Here is a 25,433-nt window from a genome sequence, read left to right on the forward strand (position 1 = left end):
GTCTTGGTGGTGAGATAGGGATGAGGATGTGCGTGGGTGCTCAGCAGGTGGAACTCTCTATAATTTTATTTTTCAAATGTGAATGGTGGTTTTAAGAATTCTTTCTTTGGCACATAGTTCACAGAAGCAGTTTGGTTCATACGTCTCAGAGACAAATCTTGTCGGAAGATAATGACGGTAGAGCATTGCTCGTTGTTTCCTGTTCTCTGTAGAAGCTTATTGTGTAAGGATGCACTAGACTGTAGAGACCCAAAGATGCTTCCTAACCGAACTGCTTTTGTCAGCAGAGTTGCTGTTATTTGTTGGAGGATGCTGTGCATCCCAGCAGGGAGCACCGTAGGCGTGGTGGTCAATCCTGCAGCGGTGCTGCTGCCGCACGGCTGCTCCCTGTGTGCTGTGAATCTCTGGGTGTACGGAGTTGCCCTGCACTCCACTTTATTGCTTTTCTTTGAGGAAGGGAGGTGTCGGTTGTGTCAGATTTTGGAAGATTGGGAAAAGCTTCACCTAGACATCTGTAAATCCAGTATTGCACATTAAGAGTAAATAGTCTTTTTTTTCTTCATGTGTCTAAGTGCAGGTACATCAATAGCATTCCTACTTTCAACTTTAGCCATGTGTTGTTATTTGGCATTCCATTTAATGATCACTGACCTTCAGAGATTAGAGCCCACAAACCTGCCAAATTCTCTGTTGCAGTACAGGTGTCATGCCAGTTTTTATTAACATTTTCTGTCTTCACATCAAGTAAAATTTAGTATTAAAAATTATTGGTTTTTCAGCTATTGATGAGCTTTCTTTTATTTATTTATTTTTCTCCAAATCCTCTCCTACAGATATGAAGATGAATAATGCAGACCACTGGTTTCGATGATGCTGGGCTTTTATAACTGGATTCATTAAGGAATACAAAGAAAATTCTTACAGGGACCAATAATGGTGTCTTCTGGTTGCAGAATGCAAAGTTTTTGGCTCCTGCTCATTATCAGCTTCCTGCAGTGTACTGAAGGTAAGCTTTAGTTTATTTTATGCCTGAGTTTGCAAATGACATAGTCTCTACAATTAATTTTGGTTAGGTGAATTCAAATCTTTGGATTTCAAACTAAGAGTGTATGTGTCAGTTTCTGCATTGATTTTTTTAAGATTCAAATTCTTTTTTTTTTTTTTTTTTTTTTTGAGGCAGAGCCATTTTTTTGTTTCGTTTTGAAGCGATGTGTTATGCTGAAACTGAAGTTCAGGCAACTAAAGAGACAATGTTAATTTCCTTGGTTGGCAGATTCCTTATCTTTGAATTCATCTATTTATCTTTCATTTTTCTGTTCTCATTGTGCCATTTATGAGCAGTGTATACTATGTTAAATGTGATATAAAATAACTAAATAGTGCAAATGAAGTACCTGTTTTGCTTTTCTAATTTGGCTGAGTGAAAATAAAACAGCGCTTACTTCATTAAGATCAGAGCTATGCATGTTTAAGTTCAGGAAATAGTCCATACAGGAATAGCATCTACTTACAAATTTTTGCTTAAAAAAAAAAAACAAAAAACAACCAAACAAAAATACTTCACTGCTATCAAATGCAGTGTTTAAAATAGCTGTTAAATTAAGAAGATGAGGAAAAAAATAGCTTTTTTGAGAAAACTTCATAAAGTCCGTTTCATTTAATTAGTCTGTCTTCACAGCTGTTCTTATAGCCCTTTCACATAGAAATAGCCAGAGCAGCGTGAATGAATGATCAGGGAAACCTGTTTTTTCAATTTCTAATGACAGATATTTGTAAGGAACTGGAGGCTATTTCTGGTTATAATCATTTTATTTTACTAGATTGCAGGTGAAAATTCTGGTTTGGTAATAATATAGTACTTCTGTGCCTTCTTACATTATTCACTAATTGGTATATAAAATATAGGCTGCTTTGGTGCATCTGTGGTGTGATCTCACCATCTTTTAGAGCAGACACATACATACTGTTAAAATTCTTTGAATTTTAAGGCTGAATTTTTAGAGAGACTTCAGGAAAGCTGATGAGCCTCCCCCTCTCTTTTCTTCCAAATCTATATCAACACAAAAGATACAGTCCCTAAAAATGGTAAAACTAAAGGTTAAAAATATAAATATTGCATAAGGTCTTTCACATTTAATGTGTAATTTCCTAGCATCTATTCCAGACTCAAGACGTAGATCTTGACAGACAAATATTGCTAAAATACATTGCTTTTGTATTTATATTTTTATGTTATTTTCTAAAGTAAAATTTAAGTGAACATAGCTGGGAGTACATATTAAGAGTCTTCCTGAAGGTTTCTGAAATGAAATTAATTTCATTTAAATAACTTTCACAGTCAGTTTCTCCAGTTCTCCTCTTTCTTTTTAAACATAGTTAGAACAGGATTAGAAAACTGCCTTCAAAAGGCACTCTGCAGCTCTTGCATGGTTTCCTCACTGATTGTATCTCCTGATTTGGTAGCTGCTGTACTGCTTGCTCTCTTGGTGTCTGCCAAGTCTGTGCTCTTGAGTAGAATCTCACTTCTGTATGAACAGTCCCAGCTGGAAGGTACACTACTTTTCAACCTCTTTAGGCAGGTAGGGAAGATAAATGCATATTGGGAGACTTATTAATGTTTTGAAAGACTGGTTAGGTAGTGATGTGTGATAGTTTTAAATGTTCATATGTAGCAAAAGTGGTTGCAGTAGTGTGCAGGAATTAGAGGTACTTATTTATACTTGAAAATGCTGAGGTTTTTATCTGTTATTGTACTAGATATAGGGATTTACAACAATTACATTCAGAAAGATAAACCAGACTACTTTCAGTTTTAATACCATGCAGTGGTTAAAAACTACTGAAAACAGAAAGGACAATTTACTTACTCTGGTTTGGCAATAGTAGCAAACAGCATGCTGCAAGCAGCATTTTATCAGATGAAATTGGAAAGGAAAAAGTCAACTGAGAACTTCTGCAGATTGATTTTTTTTTTTTTCCAATTTGCAGAAAGCTAATTTTCATTGTCATCTGTAATATTTCAAGTTCATTTTGTTCTGTCCCTGTTTTTTCTTGCTTTTAGTAGCCAGTAGCAATCTTTTGATGCTTCAGTTGTGAATTTACTTTTCTGAAGTCTGTACAAGAGCTGCTTTTTCAGCTAAAAGAAACAGGGAAGGAAATTGGGAGCAGATAACAGAATCATACCAAATTAATTGTAAATTCTTAAAATAAATGAAATATTGTGTCTCTGTATACTGGAAATGAATATTAATATGGAGTTGGCTTCCAGCCACATAAGCAAAATGAATACTGCATTATTACACTTTCTCACAAGATTACATTGCCTTCTGCTTCAGTAATAAGTGATGCCAAGTGTAACGTGCTTTAGTAGCACTTCATGCCTGGAAGTACGAACATGAACAAAGGTTAAAATAAGAGCATCTAACTTTTGCTAGAAATTAGAAAATCTTTAACTCTCTCACTTGGAACTTAGTTTTTTCAATAGCAATCTTTGGGTATATGCAGGTTGTTGCAGTAGGTGTGGGAGATGAAACCTGGCTGAATTCCCTGCTGTTACATTTTAATGTTGCTGTAGAGAGGGGAAAAAAGGAAAAAGACTTTGGGTGTGGACCAGTGATTCATTTGTTCATATAATAAAATATTTTTCAATCGAGATAAAGACTTCATTACTCTCACAGCACCTTAGCTTTAACTCACTGGGGAATTAGTAAGCACCCATGGTCACAGGAAGCCTACAATTTTATCTTAGTGTCACCTATCTAAATAAGAATCATATTTTCAGTTAAAAAGCTCTTGGTTTTGCTTTGTTGGTTCGGTTTTTTTTTTTTCCTTTTTTTTTTTTTCCTGGATAGAGAAGTCTGGCAGAAGTTGCTTTTGAAGCAGTCCATCCCTTCAGGTAAAATGAACCTGGAACAGACAAGCCCTGGCAGCTGGGAGGAGAACAGCACTGAGTTATTATATACTGCTGGTACATTGATCAACAACAGGTCAATATTCTTGTGTAGAGGTTTGGAAAACATTATTACCAGCAACAGCAAGCAGTGCAGCCCTAAACAAGGAAAAGATGAGAAGCATGGAAAGGGGACAAAAAGTAGAAGTCATGACCTTGAATATTAACATTCTTTTAGAATGTTTTTCTTTTTTCTAGCATATTCTGTTATAGGTTGATCTTTAAAACCATGATTCTATTACTAAAGGCAGACTGAGAGGGCAGTCCTGTAGAGTATCTTGAATTAGAGGCAGACAGGTGGTTGGGTGAAGCCTGGCCTCATGTCCTTGCTGACTGCCCAGGGAGACAAGGCTGCACCAGGCTCTTTCTGTGGGAGGTCAGTGCTGTCTGCAGCTGCCCCTCTCAGCTGAGTCCCTCTTAGTTATTTCTCTGCTAATTTACAATTGCAAAAAAGAATTAACTTTTGACACCACCTCTTTTTTTTTTTTTTTAATTATGACTCCAATTTGGTGAAATTATGAAACACGTTAAAAATTATCTGAGAAAATACAGAAAGTCAGAGAGGGTGGGGTCACACGTGCCTCGTTTCCATAGCAAAGCAGAGTAAAAAGCTTATTACATATATTATTGGTTTCTCTTCACGCAAGTTAAGACAGACACGCTAATATGCATATCAAAAATAGGTGTCAGAGCTAAACATTCTGATTGTTTTTTTTGTGCAGTACAAGTTTAACTATTTTAAGCTTTACTGGCTTATGAATCCACCTTGTCTGCTAATTTTGGACATATGTTTGTATATACTTAATACTCTTCTGCTTGAGAAGCACGAGCATTTGGAAAACACTGAAATGATTTTCTTTGCATTTTATTTTAATCAAGTTTTAATATAATTTTAATTCATTTTATTAGAAATTATTATCTGTGCTTTGTCCAAAGCAAGAAGCATCATGTTTTCATTATCTGTTTAATTCTGTTTCCTTAAACTGCATTAGTGTTGTTTAAAAAGAATCCAGGTTGTCTTTGCCTTTGAATGTACATTTTAATTAACTTTACTCTGAGAATAATAATTCCTGTAAATTCCATTTATGCCAACCAAGGAGCTAAGTATTCAATCAGAAGCAGTTTTAAGTGTACATCCACTGCTAGCGCATTCACTAAAAAAAAAAACATATTAAATTCCGATGTCGTACGTTGGGCCACTACAAACTTATCTGATATTTTACTGTATTGCTTCAGATCTTCAGCTTCCCATGAAGTCGCTCAGACTGTGCATGTTGTGGGCACATGTTGTCAGCAAATGGTGAGAGTCCTCTGTTCTCACACTCCTGTTTGAAGGTGTCATATTTGGACATTGCTCAGTATAAAAACTCAAAGTTTCGTACTCTGAGCTTGCAAATAAATCGGCTTCTGTTAATTAGCGAATTTAAGTTCTGTGAGGGGTGAAACCCATTACAGAGTCACTAAAAGCCAACAGGAGCACTGATTTGATTCCTGGCCGGGGAGCTTAGCATGATGGAGGCTGTGGGGCACACACAGTCAATAGGTGTGGAGTTGTGAATCAGTGTGTTGGAGCCGTGCAGTTATTGCCAGCCCTTCAATAGTTCATCTTAAAACACAGCTCAGTTCTGTTTTCATTTCTATAATGTGTACCTAACATTCTTTAGCATTTTTTTTTTCTTGATTGGCTAATTCAGATTACATAGAAGAAAATATCTGTGAAGGAAGCTGGAATATTATGCAGGTTTTCTCTGGAATATTTTGATGCATACTTCCTAGGGCATCTCTTTCCTTTTCTGAGGGAAGTGTGCACACAACATATCTTCCAAAAAGGAAATTGATCTAAACGATGAGATGAAATTTCTTCTTAAGGAAAAATAACTGTTAAACTTTTCAATTGCATTTCCAGATAACAGAAACTGACAGACTGGCTGGAAAAGCCAGAGATTCTTTAATGTACTGGCAGTGAATATCCTTTCATATGTTCCCTGTGCAAAGAGATCTGCAGGATCCTATGGTATAACCTTGTATTTTTTTAAACAGAGCAATACTACCACTGTTTAAAATGTAGAAGAACCATTTAGAAAAATGTGTTAAGAATCATTTTAAACATCGTGCTGTCTTTTCTATGAGAATTTTCTAGGAAACATTAATGCATGGGTCTTAGTAATTTTATATTTTGCTGCCTTATTTTTTTATTTTTATTTTTTAATTAACAATAGTATTACTATCCTTTTCTCATTTACTTAAAAACATTCTCCTTTGTGAAGGGGAGATTTTTCATCATTTTAAGTTCATTATTCAGAAGAAGAAAGAAACTGAGTACCATGTAAAACTGTAGAAAAGCAGCACATTTCTGCTAGAGATGTTATATTTTCAGAGCCCTCTAGGCTATTAAACCAGTTCACTATCTTTCATTGCCATAACCTTCTGGAGTGTCTGGGCAAGGCCAGCAGTGTCACTGACCACTGCAGGGAGAAGGAATTAGCTTAACTTCAGCTAACCTGGACCGACACAGTTGCTTAAAAGGAATTTTCTTTCTTTTTGCTTCAAAAAATCTGGTTATATTTTGGGTCAGTTTATTACAATACCTTTCCAAGAAAACAGTAGTAGAATTCAGATATTCTTAGAAAAACTTGTAGGCTTCTTAGTACTCTATTCCTAAATATGCAAAAAACATTATTTATTTTTATTACCAGTTCTATTTTTAAAAGTCCTCTATTTTAATTATTTTCATTTTTGCTTTGTGTCAAGTGGAAAATTGCTTTTTGTTTTTGTTTCATTTTTTTTATGTAGCTTTCATGACATTGTGCTTTTCTTTATATTATACTTTGTGGCCATAGTACAAAATGAAGGTGAAAACACATCTCATATCAGTGAATGTGTCAGTGTTGAATTTCTTAAAGTACTTCTGCTGCTGTTATCAAAAATTATCATAAAGTAAAATAATTTTGGATTTAATATGCTTTAAAATTTTGCAAGCACGTAGAATGATTTTAAAATGGCACATAGACCCATTGGTGTAGGTAATTCATGTTATATTTCTTATTTAAAAGTAGGTGGTGTAATTGCAGTAAATAATGTAGCGTGTGAGTATTACAACAAGAAATTCATTCAAATTCTCAGCTCCAATGTAAGTTTCATGTATGTGCCTTCTCCCGTTCTTTGTTGTATTACACTGTGTGTAAAATTAGAAGAAAGGAAGATATGGAAATAAGCAAGCATGTATATAGTAAAGGCTCTTGAATGATTTTGTTGTGCTTTACATTTTCCATGGTACTGTGGGCCTATGTTGATAAGATCTTACTTCAGGTTTATTTCTAATAATTTCAAATTGTATAAGCTTTATCAAAGCTGAATCAGCTCCAGTTTTACTTTCTTCTATACCAAGCATTAGTTTATCCAATTATGCTTTGTTTGGATTGACATTTCAAATGTTCCTCCTGATAGATAGGAGCTGAAAGAATCCTTTTCCTGGAAGGTGTCCCAAATTCCTGCCCTTCCAGAAGGAGTCCTGAACTACTCCAGTGACTTTCAAAATCCAATTGTGCTTAAGCTCTTTGTGTTTTCAATAATCTCCACCTCCTGGCTTTCTTTTGAACTGTAAAGAAATAGAGTTGTATGAATGTTAGCTCTGTTGGTGGATCTCTGCTTCTTTCAGTCATGGAGACAATTCATCCATGCCCCACTGACGCTAAGGCAGCCTGTTTCAATATATGAGTGTATTTATGGTTTCACGGAAGATTGGACAAGCTCAAGTAATTGGGAATATTTTTTTGTTTTGTTTTCCTGATTTATACTATACTATATATAGTATAATAATCACTGATGTTTTCTCGGTGTATGAAGTGTTGTGTGAGAGAATAGTTGGGAAGCAAAATGGTTTTTTTTTGGTCTGTTGCCTGAGCAACACATACATACGAGAAATCCAGAGGGACCCTGTAACTTTCAGCTGTTGGTTACAGCACTGAGCGAGTTTCATGAGGGATGTTGACGATGGAACAAGAGCTATCTTTTTTTGTTCACCATTATCAGGGATTTTGATGTCTCTCTCAGGAGTTAGGTAGTTTTATTCGATCCCACCAGAAGGTACAATTCATGTTTAGTTTGAGTTCAGTAATTCATTTAGGAAATGTGATAGGAAGTTGACGCTGAAACAGATTTCTCCTATCTGCCGCATTTTAGTTGGAAAAACGATGAGAAATGTTTTCCTTTTAAAGACTTCAGTGCTATCGCTTCTGTATTAATCATCTTCTTTGCTAGTTTGAGTCAGACGTGCCTGTTAGACACTGATCCTGTTTGACTATGCATGTAGATTGATCTTCTACAGTGTTATGCATTATACTGTCTCCCGTTTCTTCCCATTGAGCTGTCCCAATTTTTTTCTCTAGCTTAAGCTATTGCCCTTTAGTATTGTCTTTTTTTTTGAGATTATTAGTTATTATTACTTTAAGAATAAAGTCACAGTTGATTCTTCACCATTGCTAACAAACACCATTGTAAATCATAATAGAAAAATGTGGTTTTGTGGCTCAGAACATATCATACTTTCCAGTGGCTTTGAGATAAATATGCTTTTATTAAAAACAACAACAACTAGAGAATAGCTTGCTGCTTACTCTGTTGCATCATTTAATTTGCAAAAGATAAAGGTGGCATGCATGAAGAGTGAAGCATGGAAAATACTAGAGGGTGAATAGGTGGTTTGTGATGTGGATTACTACCTGCAAAGGTGGATAGTGTCCACAAAACATTGCTTCATATATTAATGTTCCAACTAGGAAAAAAAAAAAAAACTATCAGCATAGCATATCACACATAAACAGTTGTTCTAGGCCTTCAATTCAAGTTCTGCTCAGTAATTAATAGCTTCAGTTCTTCTGTGTCTTTATAGTAGCGTAAAGACATGTATCTTTATCTTTCTGTAAAGCCATACCATAGAAATACATTTTAAGAAAATTCAGAACACAGAAGTCTGGAAGTCATCCAGTAATAAAATCTCTTGAAGGTTTTGTAATAGGCAGTATTTTGTTCTGCAGTATAAACTAAGTGCTGGGTGAAGAACGATTAGGAAACACAACCTAACAACCAGTGTTTTTCTTTACCAGTTGCGCTGCTATCTAGCAATAGCACTATTGCTGTTAGGTATAGAAGGTAGCAATTAAGCTGGTATGTAAGTTTATTTTGAATTTCATAATGTTAAATCAGTGGAGTTTTCAGTCTGGGCAACAACAGCAGCTATACACAACCTCATCTCTTGGGTGCATTATTTTCTAGTTCCTGTGTTTATTGTGGATCCATTTTAACAGTATTTCTGTGTTTCCTTCTTTTAAGAGAAGGGTTTTTTTAAAGTGAAGAGACTTTCTGAATAGTTGCTATGAAATGTTTTTTGTTGTGTTAATGCCATTTGTAACAGGCTCTGATTCCGTTCTTTTAAAGTTCTTTTTTTTTTGACATTTTATTTTATTTTCTGATAGTGACAATAATGAGGAAAAATTTTACTGAGAAAAGTCTTTGATCTAAGTGCAAATGGTTGTGATTTTACCAAAATTTATGCTCTTGATATTTCCACTTGGAGTAAGAGATCAAATCATGACAACAACAACAAAAAAGTACATTTAAAAGCATTCAGAGATGTTAAGCAGCAATAAAACTATGTAACCATTTAAATGACAGCAGCTGACTATTTGAATTAACTTTGTGTTTGACTTAATTTGTGGTCCTAATTATTCTTAACTTACGTGAGTAGATTTCAATTATACAATACTGCAGGGATTTGTAGCTAAGGCAACTAGAGGAATCCTTTTACACAAAGTACTTCTGTTCAACTGATGAGGCAGGTTAAAATGGAATGATAGAAAATTGAAACTCTTCTCTGATAAGACCTAATGAATTGTTTCAGATGACACTATGAAAAAATAGAATGAGCTCATTATCAAATTGAAGATTGTGAGAATTTTTGTGCAACGTGTTTGCTTCTTGACAATGTTTTATTATTATTTATTTACATGATATTAGTGAACTAATTACAAGCAAATGATTATCATGAGTAGTAACAGTAGATATATCAATAAAAAGTGATTTCACATTCTTGTGGTGCCTTAGTTTTGTCTGCATGAGGTGACCATTTCTAGAAGCTTGTTATCTAAGAATGTAACAAATATGTACATAGTTTGATCTTAAAGGTAATGAAATATTAAAAAAGAAAAAAAATGCCTTTTAAAAAGTGTCTATGTATAGTCAGATAACATTTCTCTTTTTCCCTGAATATTCACAAAGAAAAACATGATTTTTAAATTAGATATAGAGCCTAGGTTGGTGTCTCTCATAATGGCAAATTAACATCCCTTAATATGGAATGGACAGGTTTGGTTATCTCTGTGTTTTTCAAAGATATGTGCTTGGTCAACCAGAGTATTGAAGGTTAAGGGAATGCTTATTCTGCTGACTCAGGAGAATAGACAACAATAGCATGTCTGCAACCTGAACTACTAAGTCCCTTACTAGAGCTTTCAGATTTGCCTGTCTTTTGAATATATATCTAGACCTTGTAGTCAGAGACTCTCAGAGAAGCACGTAGTGGTTTTCTATGTACGTTATATTTAGGAGAGCTGGAAGGAGCTCTAATGAGGTCAGAGTAAGGTTTTGATGCTGTTTAAAGGAATTAAAAAAATATATCTATACATACATATGAGGCATATGGCTATAAAGCATAACAGTAATTTATAGACCTGAAATAAATAGGTGGGCTGCTCTGAAAGTACTGCCTCCCATTTTATAATGCTGGCCCATGATGTCAGAGGCAGATGGTGGTGGTGTGGCAATAGAAGCTGAACCTTCCCAGCAACACCCCATTTTGTTTTGCTGCCATGCAACAGATGACAGCAGACGAACAGTCTGACAGAATGGTGACTGACGTGGAAGAGAGTATGAAGCAAAGGGGTATCACTGATTTCTTCCATGAAGGAAAAAATGTCACCCAGTGGCATTCGTTGATGCATGCTGAACGTTTATGAAGACAAAACAGTGGATGTGAGCACACTGAGGTAGTGGGTGGTGCTGTTTCAGCAGTGGTGACATCGATGTGAAAGACAAACCACATTCCAGACAGCCATGCAGATTTTTACAAGTGTGACATGCAGGCTCTTGTTCATTGCTGGCAAAAATACATAGGTAGTGATGGTGACTATACTGAAAAATGGTATTTTGTAGCTGAGAATTTGCTGTATCAAATAGTGTTATTGAGTATTCCGTATCTGTGGAAATAAATAGGAGGCATTACTTCAGAGCAACCCAAGTAATTTTTTTGTAAAAATAATTGAAAAATGTTTTCACACAATAAGAGATCCACATGCATCTCTTACCTCCCCCAGCAAATTCCAATTTTCTGTGGTAAGTACGTATTTCTACTCATATATCTGATGTTAACGTATTAACACTACACACTTTTAATTAATACTGCTGACAAATTATTTAGAAAAGTCTCTGGAGCATGTGGAGATGTGCATAGCTTTTCTGTGTCAGGTGTTTGCTTTCCAAAGTGAAAGTATTAAGATTTAATTACCAGAAGATGTTTGCAGAAGGCAGTGTAGTGTGTCTATGCTAGACTGGGAAAGGCAAGGCTGTGGGTGCTTCGCATGCTGGGCAGAATAACATCTTCCTCTGAGCAGCTATGCAGGTGGGGTACAATCAGTGCATGGGCGTGACCTAATCTGTGCCAGCTGGAGGGGTCAGTCTTGTTTTTATCTCGCCTGAGCTGGCTCTGTCACCTGTGTCCTGAGATGGGCTGATAGAGTGCAGGACTGGCAGAAGTCCTGCTTTTAGGGCCCTAATACCCTCCTACCACACAGTCCTGTAATCAGAGTGGCAGAAGTGTAGATCATGGCAGACCTGTCACAGTGTTCTGCCCTTAGGTAGATGATAACCGAATGAGATCTGCGTGTCTGTTGGTGCTTGGGAAACCACTGTATCAGAGGAATACAGGTGTTGTTTTCAGGAGGAAAAACAAGTCTAAAATGTGTCAGTCTTTGTTACAATCTAGTACTGATGTGACTGAGTTAACACAATTAATGTTACTTCATGGGTCTCTGTCATCTATGTCAGAGTATCTAGAGCATGAATCCCTTTCATTTAATTATGACTATGGCAAAGGGTATTCCAACTTGTCTGCAAGTGTTTTAAGCAGTAAAGACAAAGATTGGCTTTGTTTTTTTTTTAAGAGCACTATTAGGTGGATTTCAGCAGAACTGCATCTGATCTGTACCCCAAAGAGGAAAGCAGTATTTTTCCAAAGGATTCTGTGACTCATTTCTCGTATTAGCTGGTCCATTCAAAGCTGCTTTATGGATTTTAAGACTGCTTACACTTTTACGATTAAGTAATTTACAATTCCTATATCTTGGTCTTTCTAGTTCAGGTTTGTTTTCCTTCTCTGGTAGTGTAGGAGAAATGCTAAGGCACAGTTTGAACTAGTGATTGAGCACCTGGTGAGAAGGCAGGGCCAAGCCAGAGGAGCTCAGGTGCATGCAGTGTACTGAGTTATGGGAAGGGGTGGAGCTAGGACCTTTCCAGACCTCTTTTAAGGGTCGGCAGTGGAAGCAAGGGTATCTCGTTGTAGACCCCTGTGTATCCGAGGCCTTCTAAGGGTAAGCAGCTTTTTTCCTTTGTTTCTGTGTCCATAACTGCTGTATTTGGACTTCACTTGCTGTAGCTTAGGAATTTGCTGCCTTGCTGTTATTTTTGTTCTTTCCATATAGTGTTACAGGCAGTCAGTATGTGAAGCTTCAGAGGGAAGTACCCAAACAGTAAAATGCACAAAGTAGTCTCCTTGATGTCAGCGAGTCCCAGCAGATTAATCCTGACTTGTTGCTCAATTAAATTGCTCAGTTAAAAACTAGGATATATTTAAAAAAAAAAAAAGATTTATCTTCAGGTTTTTGAGTTCGTTACTGTAAATTGTAAGACTCTTTTTCTTATTCTAAGAAAATTATCATGGAGGAGGCATTTCACCCCATTTTCAGTTCATTTAAAAAGTACGCTGAGCCAACACCCTGGCCTTGTAAACTTTGTCATCCTGTTTCTCACCATCAGTCTTTTCTGATGTTCTGCCCCACTTCAGAAACATCAGCTGCGCAGAGGAAATCATTTAGCCTCTATGCATTGTCTTTCTTATCCTTGGCTGGTTCTCTAACTCAGCAAACATATCGTTTATCTCACGGGTTTCCTACTTTTGTTATACTTAAGGAATTCCTCCTTATGAAATCATAGGAGACAATTTTGGAAAAACACCTGTGAGTTTTAGATGTGTACAGAACATTGGTGTGGAAAAACATACCTCAGAGTCTGAGATACCTTCATATTTTGCCATGATTTTGTTACGTTTATATAGTTAGAAAATCATAGTGCCAGATACTTTTCTTTGAAGTATGGTTAAAACTATTGCTGTATCTAATGGCAGCAAGCATTCCCTGCTCAGCAGATTTCTCTTCTTGGTTAGCAAATAGTGTGTTTTATATGATTGATACTTGAGTACGTATACTCAGGTTATGGATGTTTAAAAGCTTATAATTTTCTCTTTAAAGTCAAACATAACTTTTATTTTTTAATGAAAAAAATTATGGCTAGCACGTACCTCATGGGAAAAAGAGAAAGTTACAGATGGTCCAGAGGAGAAGGTCTGCTTCATACATAAAAACTTCATGTCAGCATTTCAACTGAGCATTTTCTTAGGGTATCTCTGTTATCACTGACACTTTCACATTGACAAGCATATGGGATGTAGTGCTGAATGTGTAAATTGAAATGATCACATCTAGCATTTCCCTTTACCAGGTGCCAGCTTGCTGCTGCAGCTCTGCACTTAATGTTGGAGAATGAGTGCTAGGAATAGTTTCATTTGCTAATTATCTCTTATCTAGTACATAGTCCTTGGGCAAACAGCTTACCCAGGTGTTTTTGAGAACACCTGTATGGACAGTACAGGATTGCAGGTGGTCCTGTGGTGACAGTGCAGTGTGCACAATGTGTAAAAAATCTCTCTCCATCTGTGCATGGTTTTTTTCAAGTCTTCAGTGAAAAAACAGAAGACTAATTTGAGAGAATTTTTCTCTCTATAATATTTGTCAGTGAAAAGCTGAAGACAGCTGTTTCTCAGACTTAAGAAAAATCTGAATGGTGTTGGGCTTTTTTGATTAAAAAATGCTAATTGTTCTGTCTTGTGATTTTAGAAGGGGAGGTATGTACATGCGAGAAAAGTTTTGAAGAGATCTGCATGTTAAAATAAACCACCACCTCTTATTTAAGGAAGTGGTAGAAACTAAATTGCCTTTCAGTACTCCTTTTTCAGGATCCAGTTTAACAGGATTATATAATTTTACTAATGCCACTTTGATCTCTCATTTACACAAAAGGGCAGGCTTTCTGAAGCATTTGCCTTACATGTTCTTTTTCAACTAGACTTAATCACAGGAGAACTGATTATATTTTCTCATTCTTTAAGAAGTCATTTTAGTCTTAATATGACTGTGTTTTCAATATGGAATGGTAAAAGGAGACTTCTAATACAATGTCCAGCAGTTCAGACTGTCAGATTGTGTCTCCCTTTACCTGATATTTATTAAAATGTGTCCAGAGAAACTTTGGGAATGTTGGTGATACCCAATGGCTATTTTAGATTTTCTTCAAGCAGTTTATAAATGCATTCTTTATTATGAGCAAGTACAACATCTGTTTGTTTATGATGTCTCCTTGCATTTTTCCACAGTTCTCATAGAAGTTTTTTATTCTCGGACTTTCTATGCAGTCAAAATTCATGAGTTTTATATGTAGGTTTTAGAGTCGCTGCACCTTCATGCATGCTTTATTTCTTGCCTCTGGTTTGCTAGTTAATATTTCCTGGCACTTGAGTCGTTTGTGTAACACCTTAACAGCAAGTTGAATCTGAGCATCAGTGTTCCCTGGCAGCCAAAGGGAGAACTATACCCTGAGGTGAGGGGAGTGGTTGTCCCAGTGCTCTGCACCATGCGGCATCACCTCCAGCACTGGATAAGGGTTGGGATGCCATCTAGTTTCAACCCCCCTGCTATAGACAAGGTCACCAAAGGCTATACCAGAGGTCCAGGGCCACATCCAGCTTTGCCTTAAATACCTCCAGGGATGGGGCATCCACAGCCTTTCTGGGTAACCTGTTCCAGTGCATCACCACTTTCTGAGTGAAAATCTCCCTCCTAGTATCCAACCTGACTCTGCATATTCAATCTATCAAATCAACAGGATTTTTTTTTAAAGTAGCTTGAAAATAACTCCTGCAGTCTCTAGATGCATGTGATTACTTACATGTATTCAGAAACATTATGATCAATCCTAAAGCATATTTGAAGGTTACCAGGTGGTTTTCAAGGTTGATTCTCCAATGGCTGTGTGAAAAAAAATCTGTATATGTCTGCCTCCCTTTTGTTTATTCTGATACCCTATTTGGTTTGCAGTGTTACTGAGAGAAAACAAGAAATTTGTTTCAACAGTTAGAAAAAAATGTCATTTCATTATCACTTCAAATAGGAATAAAACTGTTCAAGCTAATAATTCTAGTTAATGTATAAGGCAAGGACTGACAGTTGTAGGTGTAGTTTTGAGTGTGTTAGGTGCCTAACTTTTGTTTCAACTAAACTAGGGGAGAATTAGGTGCTTTAAAAAAACTCTTAAAAATACAGCCCTTGATAAGGATTCTCACTTGACTGAGAAGAGCTTCTGTATAAATCAATGGGTTTCTCTGCCTTTGTTTAGATTAGGAAGACTGACCAAACAGAAGTCAGATTTTTTCAAGTGTATGCATTGTGCTGAATTAAACACCATTTCTTGTCACTCCTGTCCCAGCTTCATGCTTCCTTTGGTGTTTGTGGATTGGTCCTGCTGCCCACTCCCAGAGAGGTGTTCAGGGGGCTTGTAAGGGATCTGACTTGGTGCATGGGTGAGGCTTACTATGAGCATTTAACTGAGCAGGTTATCTCAGCTACATGGCTCATCTTCAATGTCCACCAACCAATTAGCTGGCATATTCCTTCTGACTGTTTCTCTAGTATCTTCTTCATAACTTACTGGAGGAAAAAACACAACTTTGATAGTAGAAAAGAACAGCTAGGTGCATCCACTCCATTTTTATCTTCTCCCTAGTAAAATCTGGTCTTGTGTTAATAACTTGTTTCTATGTATATTTCTTAATTAGAAAAGTAAAATATACAGCAAAATTAAAAAAGGAAAAAGTTACTTGAAAGCTTAGGGAAGTGTGCGAGGAAGTGTATTACATTTCTCTATCGCACAGTGTCTTCAGAGCATTTTATGAATTGTAAACATCTAGTTAACATTTTGTTAACATTTGTGTTATAGATGAATAGATCATGGATTGAAAGGTCAAGTTACTTGCCCTAAATTATAGAGGGAGAAAATACTGGAACCCTGATGAGCACCCAGAGGTCCTTTCTTCTCAAACTAAAGATGCTAAAAGGAACATTTAAAAAGTAAATTAATTCACTTAATGTCAAATCATTTCCTCTGGCATCTGTTGCATAAAATATATATTCATAGATGAACAATTCTGACTAAAAACTCAATAGGTTCCAGAAGAGTAGTAAATATCAGATTAAAAATAAATATATATATATATATATATATATATATATAGGTAGTCCTAAAAGGAATGTCTTGAACAATACCTGGATATGCAGTTACCCATGCAAAATCAGTCTGCCTTAAAAATTTAGTGTATAGGTTCTGATGTAATGGGTTAGACCTCCCTTTCTCTTCCCTTTGTATATCTAAACTATTGGCAGCACTTGTTTCTATTTGTGCCAATCTAATGCAAAATAAATGTTCATGATAGTTTGTTCCAGCTTCCTAAAATTAATTTAAACTTTCTCCATGTGCTTAATCTGTGTTCTTTTCTGTCTCTGACTTTGTAGGCAGCAATTCAGCAAGCTCTGAGAACAATTATCTTCTCAAATTTTTTTTCAATTAACTCTAATTTAAATCTTAATCTGATTTTGAAGGTGAAGTCATCTGACTAATTTTTGAGGACTGGAGTTTACTTGGAATGCAACAGTAGCATCGGTCAGTTGGCTTCATGGGTTTTGTGTGTTTCCAATCCTGATGAGGTTCTGACCCATTTCCTACCCTGCTGTGGGATTTCTGGGCAGTGAGGTTAGGATGAAGGGCTGCAAGGTGATGAGGAGAATGTAGGGTTCCCCCCTTCTGTGTCAGCTCAGTTTTATGGTGGATTAAATTAACACTGAAGCTGTGTCCTTCTTTTGAAGTCCTAGTTTATCTGCATTTCAGGTACCTAAAATGTAGTGATGGGAGACTGTGATAATGGCATTTTTCAGCTCTTGTTTCTGCTAAAGCGTATCAGGAGAAGGGAATTGGATAAATAGCAAAGACCAAATAGCATATCGCACCTAGGAATTTATGTCAGACTTCTGAAAAACTCATTTACCTTGTTCAAGGGGTCACTTCTGTAGTCGACTCCTAGACCAGGAAAAACAGGATTTTCAGAGAATACCTTGAGGCCAGGTAAGGCCCCAGACCTTTTAACTCTGATTTTCATTATAATAGGTTCCCCAGTTCAGACATGAATAGACATCTGGGAAACTGATCTTTTCATCCTGTAATGGCCTGAGTGAAAAGTCAGATGAGCCATTTCTTGTCTTTCTGATACTTATTGAAGCTGTTTCATAAGTTTTACCACGAGATTTATGAGCTCAACTGAGATTGATCATGAGAAACAAACCGAATTCAGAGAAAGCTGGATACTTCCATGGAAAAAGCTTGCTTTTTTGCATTCCTTTCTAAAAGTCACAGTAGAAAAGTATCTCTAAATGAAACAAATGGGAATTTTCTTAGTAAAATATTTTCTTTGGAAAAAAAAAAAAGAAAAAAAATTTAAACATTGTATTTATGACAATGGTAATTCTGAATTTCTTAAAGCAATGATGAAGTTGTTCAAATAGCATTTCAGTGTAGCTCATTAAGCAAGTTCAATTTTTATATGCTGTAATTCAAATTACTGTTGATCCTTAGTGCTGTACGTTATGTTGTCTAACAACAATATAATATTTGAAGGATTTTTATTTCTCTGCTTTTTCACTAGAATGCATCTGGTTTTTTTAATAAGCTTTATAACCTTGAATCCATCATATTCTCTTTACATATATTTATATATAATGTGTAAGGGGATAGAAATAAACGCTTCCATTGTTTTCATCATTCTGATATTTCCTATTGTCAACGTTTGATTTCCTTTATTTCAATTTTTTTAGTGTATTTGTCACTATTCTCAAGTATATTGTTAAGATTTCATTATTCATATGGCAATTTGCTGATGTGAAGGCATGGCATTTTTTTTCTGTACAGATTGCTGAGAACACTAGGTACATGCACAGAGAACTGTATTTCTGTTTAAAATTTTAGAAGACAATCTTGCTGTTATTTTAAGAAACATGGACTGTATTTTTTTCACCTCCTAACACTTGTATTTTCTGTTGGTGAAGATTAATGGATCTGAATGTGAACAAAGAAATCAGATCGCTACAACAGTACCGGAAATAGAGATCTGTCATGTTTGATGTTTTTGCTTAAGATTCAGCTGGAGGGAACTGCATTCTGTAGTGACAGGTCTCCAAAACTGGTACAAAATAGTAATGGATGGTAATCTGGGGAAATCATCCTGGATGCTAATGCTATTGCTCATATGTTGCATGTCACTCTCATAAAATGCTTAAAAGATGGGCATTATGTAACCAGCTATGTATGTATTGAATGCTTCTGAATACATAAGGTTTATAGTTCAGTGTTCTGCTTCGTAATAACTCTTGAACCTCATTGAGTGAAACCTGCAAGGAGAGTAGTGTCTTAGTTAACTGATTTTTTTTTTTATTTTTATTCCAGAGAGCAACAGGGAAAAATATTGAATTTGCACAGCCGTGTTTGGTATGTCTAGTACTGGTAACAGTGTAAGGACTGTATGCCTGATAGGAGGCTAAGATATTACACTTTGATCGAAGGGAGAGGAAGGTAGCCCTGAGCAAGCGCTCTGAGCAGCCCTGGGGGGACTCCATCTTTAACAAAACAACAGAGGAAATGTAGCTTCAAGTAAGTCTCTGAAGCAAGTTAGCTGTAGATAGAGGAGGAGCTTGAAAACCTGCCAAATGAACCAACATAGTGCAAGTGCTAGGATGGATTTCCTTGGGAAGCAAGCTCTAGAATTTTGCATTCATATCTTACATTTTTTCTTACCCAATTCGAATTTTGCAATCAATTTATGCTGTTCGCTATGTTAAAATTTCTGTCTCCTTAGTTTGCGTAGGGAGAATCTAGGACTGAGAGGCACTGGCTGAGTTCAGTGGGGCAGTTGATGCTATGAGGTGTTAGGCAGAAGGAAGGTGCTCTCTTGGCTGATGTCTTGCAGGCAGCAAGGTGACCCTGTTTAGTGAGAGGCTGGGCAGCGAGGTGGGAGGAAGAAAGTACTACTTATGTAGCAAAAAGCTGCAACTTTAAAGTCCAAATAATCATGCCCTAGCGACCTTTGTTATGAGTAATGTGCATCTCCTTGATAGACCATTGAAGCAATGAAAACCCAAAAGTAGTTTTCTTGTTAATTTTTTGTGAGGTTGATAATATTTGAAAGATATCTAAAGGAGGCAAGCATGTAGTCACCCACTCCACGTTTTTCCACAGTGATGTGATTGATTGGGGTCAGTGCAAAACAAACAAAAAATCAGCAGCAACCCAGACAAAAAGTACTGTTTACATAGCTAACTAAACTTTTATATTACTACTACTACTATAACAAATTAGCACAAGTAAAATCTTTGCCTGTAATCTTGCCTGTAATCTTTTCTACATGTAGCTAGTCAGAATTGTTGGTGCTGTAAGGAGTTAGGAATGATAAAGTATCTTGCATCTTTGTGAACAACTATTAGGTTGTTAGCCATAATAATCTCATGAGAGATCTGAATCCTTTCAACTCTTTATCATTTTAAGGAGTTTCATTTTCTTTCTAATTTCCCCTACAGCTGTTGTTCTCAATTTCTGGTGAGTTCACAAGAAAAAATAAATAAATAAATGTAGAACTCCCTTCTTGTTAATCCCTTTCTTTCACAGTGTTTCCCTTTGGGGCAATTCTTTATTCTTCTACAAGTATCAAGGCATTCAAGTCAATGTTGGTTTAGTGGCCAGTCAGGATAAGGATGCATTCTTTAGCTCCTCTTCTCCTATCTATTTTTTTTCCCTTTCATTCAGTAGGATTGTAGATTTCCAGAAAGGTTTAGGAGTTAAGAATGCATATTAGTTCAGCTGCTAGTCTCTCCTTCCCACCATCCTCTTCTATTTTCTTGCCAATCGAAGCAGCACTTTCCAGATTTTCTTAATGAAATTCAGTTTGCCTTATTCAGACTAAAGGGAGTAGTAGAGGGATAGACTAATTTAACCTAGAAACTTGATCTGTGAGTTATCTGAGATCTGTCAGCCTAGGTGCTTGTTGAGACTTGGATCTGAGTCACGGGAAGAAAAAATTCTTGCCAGAAATTTTAACTGCAGTCTTAGGCATAGCTAGCATTGTGGAAATATGAAAGAATTAAGTTCTCATTACTGTTCACTTTGGAGAGGTGAGAAGTGTGTCAGAACCTTCCCACAATAAGTATTTCAGATTAGGTATTTTTTCTCCTATTACTTGATCTTTTCCACAAGTGGCTAGTATTTTTTCTTCCCTGTTTAAGACAACCTCTGAATTACGTAAGAAGCTGTACTGTGCGTCTGGGGACCATGCTTGGCCCTTTGGAGGTATTTTGCTGCAGGGTCTCTACTGCTGTGGTACAAGTCTTGTAATTTGAAATACCTACTCTGCATTTTAAACTCTTCAGAGAAGTGGCGAAAAATAGGGGGAGATATGTCTGTGAAGTCTTTTTCCCCTGCATGGAAAGTAAGGTTTTTCTTGTTAATGTTGTTAATGTAGTTAGTAAGGTGAGAATCTGGATGAAAAGAAGATATGTATCAGTAAAACTCAAAATGATGCCAAGCTACTAAAGAAAATGGTTTCTTGAGGTATATTGTATTTTTAAACTTTATTTTTATTTTGACATAACTATGTATACATTACCAGCATTTTCTAAAACAAAACACAGTGTTTATACAGGCCGCTGAAAGTTAAGCTTTCCAATTATTCTGACTTCAGTAATATGAATTACACACATAAACAGAGCCTTTAACATAAAATGACTACAGTGCTGGAGTCATCTTTCATCTCCTTTCTCTTCTGCCTTGTACTTACTCTTCAATTTTGAAAAGGTTGTATCAGCGTAAATGGTCTTGAACACTGGTACAGATCATAATGGAAAGGCAAAGGGATCTCTATTGGAGGGAATTAACAATGCTTATTGTTTTGCATGTATGTATACCACTGTGTTATAATAATAATCCATTCAATAAACCCTACTGCTGAGAGTTACAAAACTAAGATACTCATTTGCTATTAAAGTAAGCCAGCATGACCACTTAAAAAAGCAGTCCTACTTCTGTCATCCTTGAGAACTGTTTCCAGCTTTATTTTACCTGATGTTACAGAAATGTGGTCAGAACCCTGATCAGTTATGCTGCATGGTTGATCCATTTGCACAGTGGGGAAAAAATAAATAAATCCAAGACAATGACAGCAATAAACCAACCACGTAGCCAAAACAAGGGAGGTGTAGCACATTTATTTTTTGGAGGTGGCAATGCTCATTTATGCTATTTGAAATTATGGCCTTGGTCTTTTTAAACTCAGTTTGTACTTGGAGAATTGAATTTTTCCAGTGCAGCAGGATATGAAAAGATAAATTGAAGGATAGAACCCGCGATATTTTTACTCCCAATTTTGGGAGGAAATGAGAGGCTTTTATGACCCTTTTTATTTAAGGAGAAAAACAGAACCCAGGTTGAATTCGATTTTACAAGTATTCCCCTGCTTATAGTTTTGAGGTATTATCAGTCTTTATAGGTGGATTTAATTTCCATGGAGTGAAATTGGTGCTAATTTCAACATGTGGCATGCTACTATAATGTTATTTCTTTTGCTGCCCTATAATTTCTATTTCTTTGTAACTTTTATTGTAAACCCACAAAACAGTTGGCATAATGCACAGATTAAAATTAACTTTTACAAGAATGATAAAGTGTTAAACTAGGCTTACTCTGACATTTGGGGCAGCTGGATTTTAATTATTTGACTGAAGTTGTTAATTCAGCTCAATAAAAGCTATATCCGCATGATAGATGTAGATGTCAAAATGCCACAAAGGCTTCCACATCTTTGATTAGAGGTGTTACTATGATGTTAAACCCAGATTACAAGAGCATCTTAAATTCTATTGATTCTGTCATCCTTCTTTCTAATGTGCTGTTCAAAATCAATATTAAAGTAAAGGAAGAAAAGGTTTGGAATGACACTGTATTTCCCCCTCCCTCCCAGACCTACTGGTTTCTCTGTAAGTTACCAAGAGACAGAACTCGTGTCTTTTAGTCAAGAAAGGACTCGATGAAACAGGGATTTAGTCTGACTTGGCTGTCTTGCTTTAAGTTTCGTTTTGTTATACATGCTTCACCCATCTTGGGACGCTGTATCAGAGCGTGTGCTTGGGGGATGCAGCTGTCAAGCATTATTCCAGATAAAAAAGAGCCCAAGCTACATCGTATCAGAGAAACTGTCCAGAAAATCAGATACAGCTTCTTTCAGGGTTAGCTTGACTTCTGCTTACATGTGGCAAAAAAGAGCTTGCAGAAAGGAAACACAGTACTTGGCACATTTTGACTAGTTGCAAATTCATGAATACTCTGTATTCTCTCTTTGTTTAAGGCTTAGTCCTTACCTCCGCAAGCAGCCTGTTATTCCTTTCCCCTTTCCATTACTCTGCTCTTCTTCTATCGGGGAGATAATAACAGTAATTCTGCTATGGAAATGGTGCACTTTTAAAAGCCAGTGTTCTTTTAAAAACAAAACATTAGTGTTTTAAGAGTTGAAGGAGAGTATTAAAAAAACAAACAACTATTAGTGTTTATGGGAGTAATCCTGGAGAAGACTGGTGATACAAAGTATTTAAATCTTTTTCTTTGTTTCTTCTGGTATGTTTTCTTTGAACCTCCCAAAAGTAACTGTTGGAGGTCACGACTTAGAGAGTAAATACATGGATTAGTGTTTAAAATTTGAAGGGGGAAATAGAGCTTAATAAATAAATAAATATATAATAAAGCTTAATTTCTATCGTATGTTAGAAGCACAGCATTCTGCTCATAGATGGCTCTTGTCCTAAAATGCAGGAAGACTTGAGAATAAAGATCAGAACCAAGTCTACTCAGTTTGCATCATCCTGCTTGAAAGTAAAGCTTTAACTTTTTCTTCCTAAAAACAAACTTCAAAAATCAGTATGCTTAACTTTATAAAAGTTCTTTTTTTGTTAGAAATATGTAGAAATTGTAAATTTAGTGTCTTTCAGGTATTTTTACCTGGATAGCTTTATGACAGTAGTATTGTACAACATAAAGCAATACTGTCCTAGGCTGTGCTCTCAGTATTGTATCATTGCCTGATCTGGTGGTTGGGCAGCCCTGCTCATGGTAGAGGGGTTAGAACTATGTGATCTTTAAGGTCTCTTCCAACCTAAGTCATTCTGTGATTATGCACTGTGACTTGACCTTTATTACATTTCAGATTTGAAGCCTGAAATGGATGGCTTAAATATGAATTAAGACAAAATGACTTTTTTTTCTTTTTCATTTAAGTAGTTGCAGGGAATAGTCTGAAAATACTATCTTGTAATCATGAATTAGAATGAGTTATGCCATGTAGCTGTGGAGGCCGTTTAGTATTTCAGAAACACAGCAGGGGACCTTTTTTAAAAGACATAATTAAAAACAATGGATGATACAGGCTGTTACGGATCTTAGGTCCCAGGTTTCCAGAATAATTTATCTCAAGTACCTCTTGCTGCTGTTGTCTGTTAGCATTTGTGTGATGTTTCCCTTCAGTCAGTATATTCAGAGATATTTCAATAGGTCATGTCTGTGATGGCCGTTTTTATAACATTTTGGTCAAATATTTTTTTTATAGGTTAGATAATTGAACCTTTGAGAAAAAGTTTGAATTATATACAGAAGTTCTGGTGTTTTAAAAAAACATACCTTAATGAGTACAAAAACCATCCTCTATCCCTGTATACGAAGTCATTTATGTTGTTAAAAACAAATGACAAGGTTGTTCAAATGACTAATAGTTAGAGTTTTTCTTAACTAGCTACCAGATTTTATGAGAGCTGCGTGTAGTCAGCCCTCAGCTATTTAGTCAGAGAGCACCATGCTTTAAAATAATTCTGCAGAGCTACGCAGGTGTATGTCTTAAATTTCACTGTAATATCAGCAGTTTTTGCTACAGTCTAGTGTATTTGAAAGAAAATTTCACGCTACTAATAGTGAAGATTCATGTACATCTTTCAAAAACAGAGAATGTAAGAAGATGCATAACGTTTTCAATACCATAAGAATACTCCTGAAGAATGTTTAATGGGGTTTTGAATTGAAACCTTATTCTTTCCGTATTGCGGTGTTGATCTGTAATCATTATATAGCATCCTCTAAATTCTGGTGACGTATTCACTGCTGTAAATGTGGGTCAGTAATGCTGTGACACTGTCCATTGGCATCTTTAAACAGGATATTGTCTAATACAGTTTATATCTTCATTCCCTTTACCATTAAATAAATAAAGCATTCAGTGTGTGCATCAGTGCCATCAAGCATGAATGCCCTGGTGGACTGGGAATTAAATGCCAAGTGAGGGTCAGAACAGCAAAGGCTGAATAACACTCAGCAAATGTATACATATTAGGTAAGAAACAGTGCTTCTGATGCAGAAGAAATTGAATAAGCACCTTGCAACATCTAGATGGAGCATAAAGATTTCTTTTGTTTGCCTGAGCTGCCATCGTTGACCCAGGTGGAATATTCCAATATTGAATGAACTGAACAATAGTTTATTACAGGTAAAAGGAAATCTTTGGATTTCAAATTCTGCTGGGATATTACACAGGCTTGATTATTGTACACTCTGTAGCCCCTTAGGCCATATTGACTGGTAAAATGTTTTGCGGTATGTTCTCATAACAGTCTAAAAATATCACACTTCTGTTAGATTTTTTGTCTGTCTTAAAAATGCACATAACTTTGTACTCTTACAGGGAAGAAAGAACTGTTGCTGTGCTTACTGTGCTAGTTTCAGTGCTTCTAGTTCAGTTCTGCCTTTATGAAATACTCTGCATTTTCCAAATTTGAAATGAATCTCAAATTGACACTACTACATTCTGGTTGGCCATCTTGAAGTTACTGCTGAAGCAGCTTTTGTTCTAATTTAAACTGTTTTTCCAAATATATCAATTATGTTTTATGTTCTAATATAAATGTAAAATACTGTGTC

General features: G+C 36.1%; 1 protein-coding gene across 8 annotated transcripts in view; it reads left to right on the forward strand.

Annotated features, from left to right (window-relative positions):
• ADGRL2 (adhesion G protein-coupled receptor L2) overlaps positions 1-25,433 on the forward strand; it is a 172,399-nt gene that overhangs the window by 48,841 nt on the left and 98,125 nt on the right. For all 8 annotated transcript variants that reach the window (XM_065740777.1, XM_065740840.1, XM_065740769.1 and 5 more), the window contains exon 2: positions 834-1,006. In XM_065740777.1, coding sequence (XP_065596849.1) covers positions 934-1,006 — 73 coding nt within the window. In that variant the 5' untranslated portion in view covers positions 834-933. The remainder of the gene's footprint in view (positions 1-833; positions 1,007-25,433) is intronic.

This window comes from Cyrtonyx montezumae, unplaced genomic scaffold (genome assembly GCF_038088225.1).
Source record: "Cyrtonyx montezumae isolate F1298 unplaced genomic scaffold, pur_monq_1.0 scaffold_1, whole genome shotgun sequence".
NCBI lineage: Eukaryota > Metazoa > Chordata > Aves > Galliformes > Odontophoridae > Cyrtonyx > Cyrtonyx montezumae.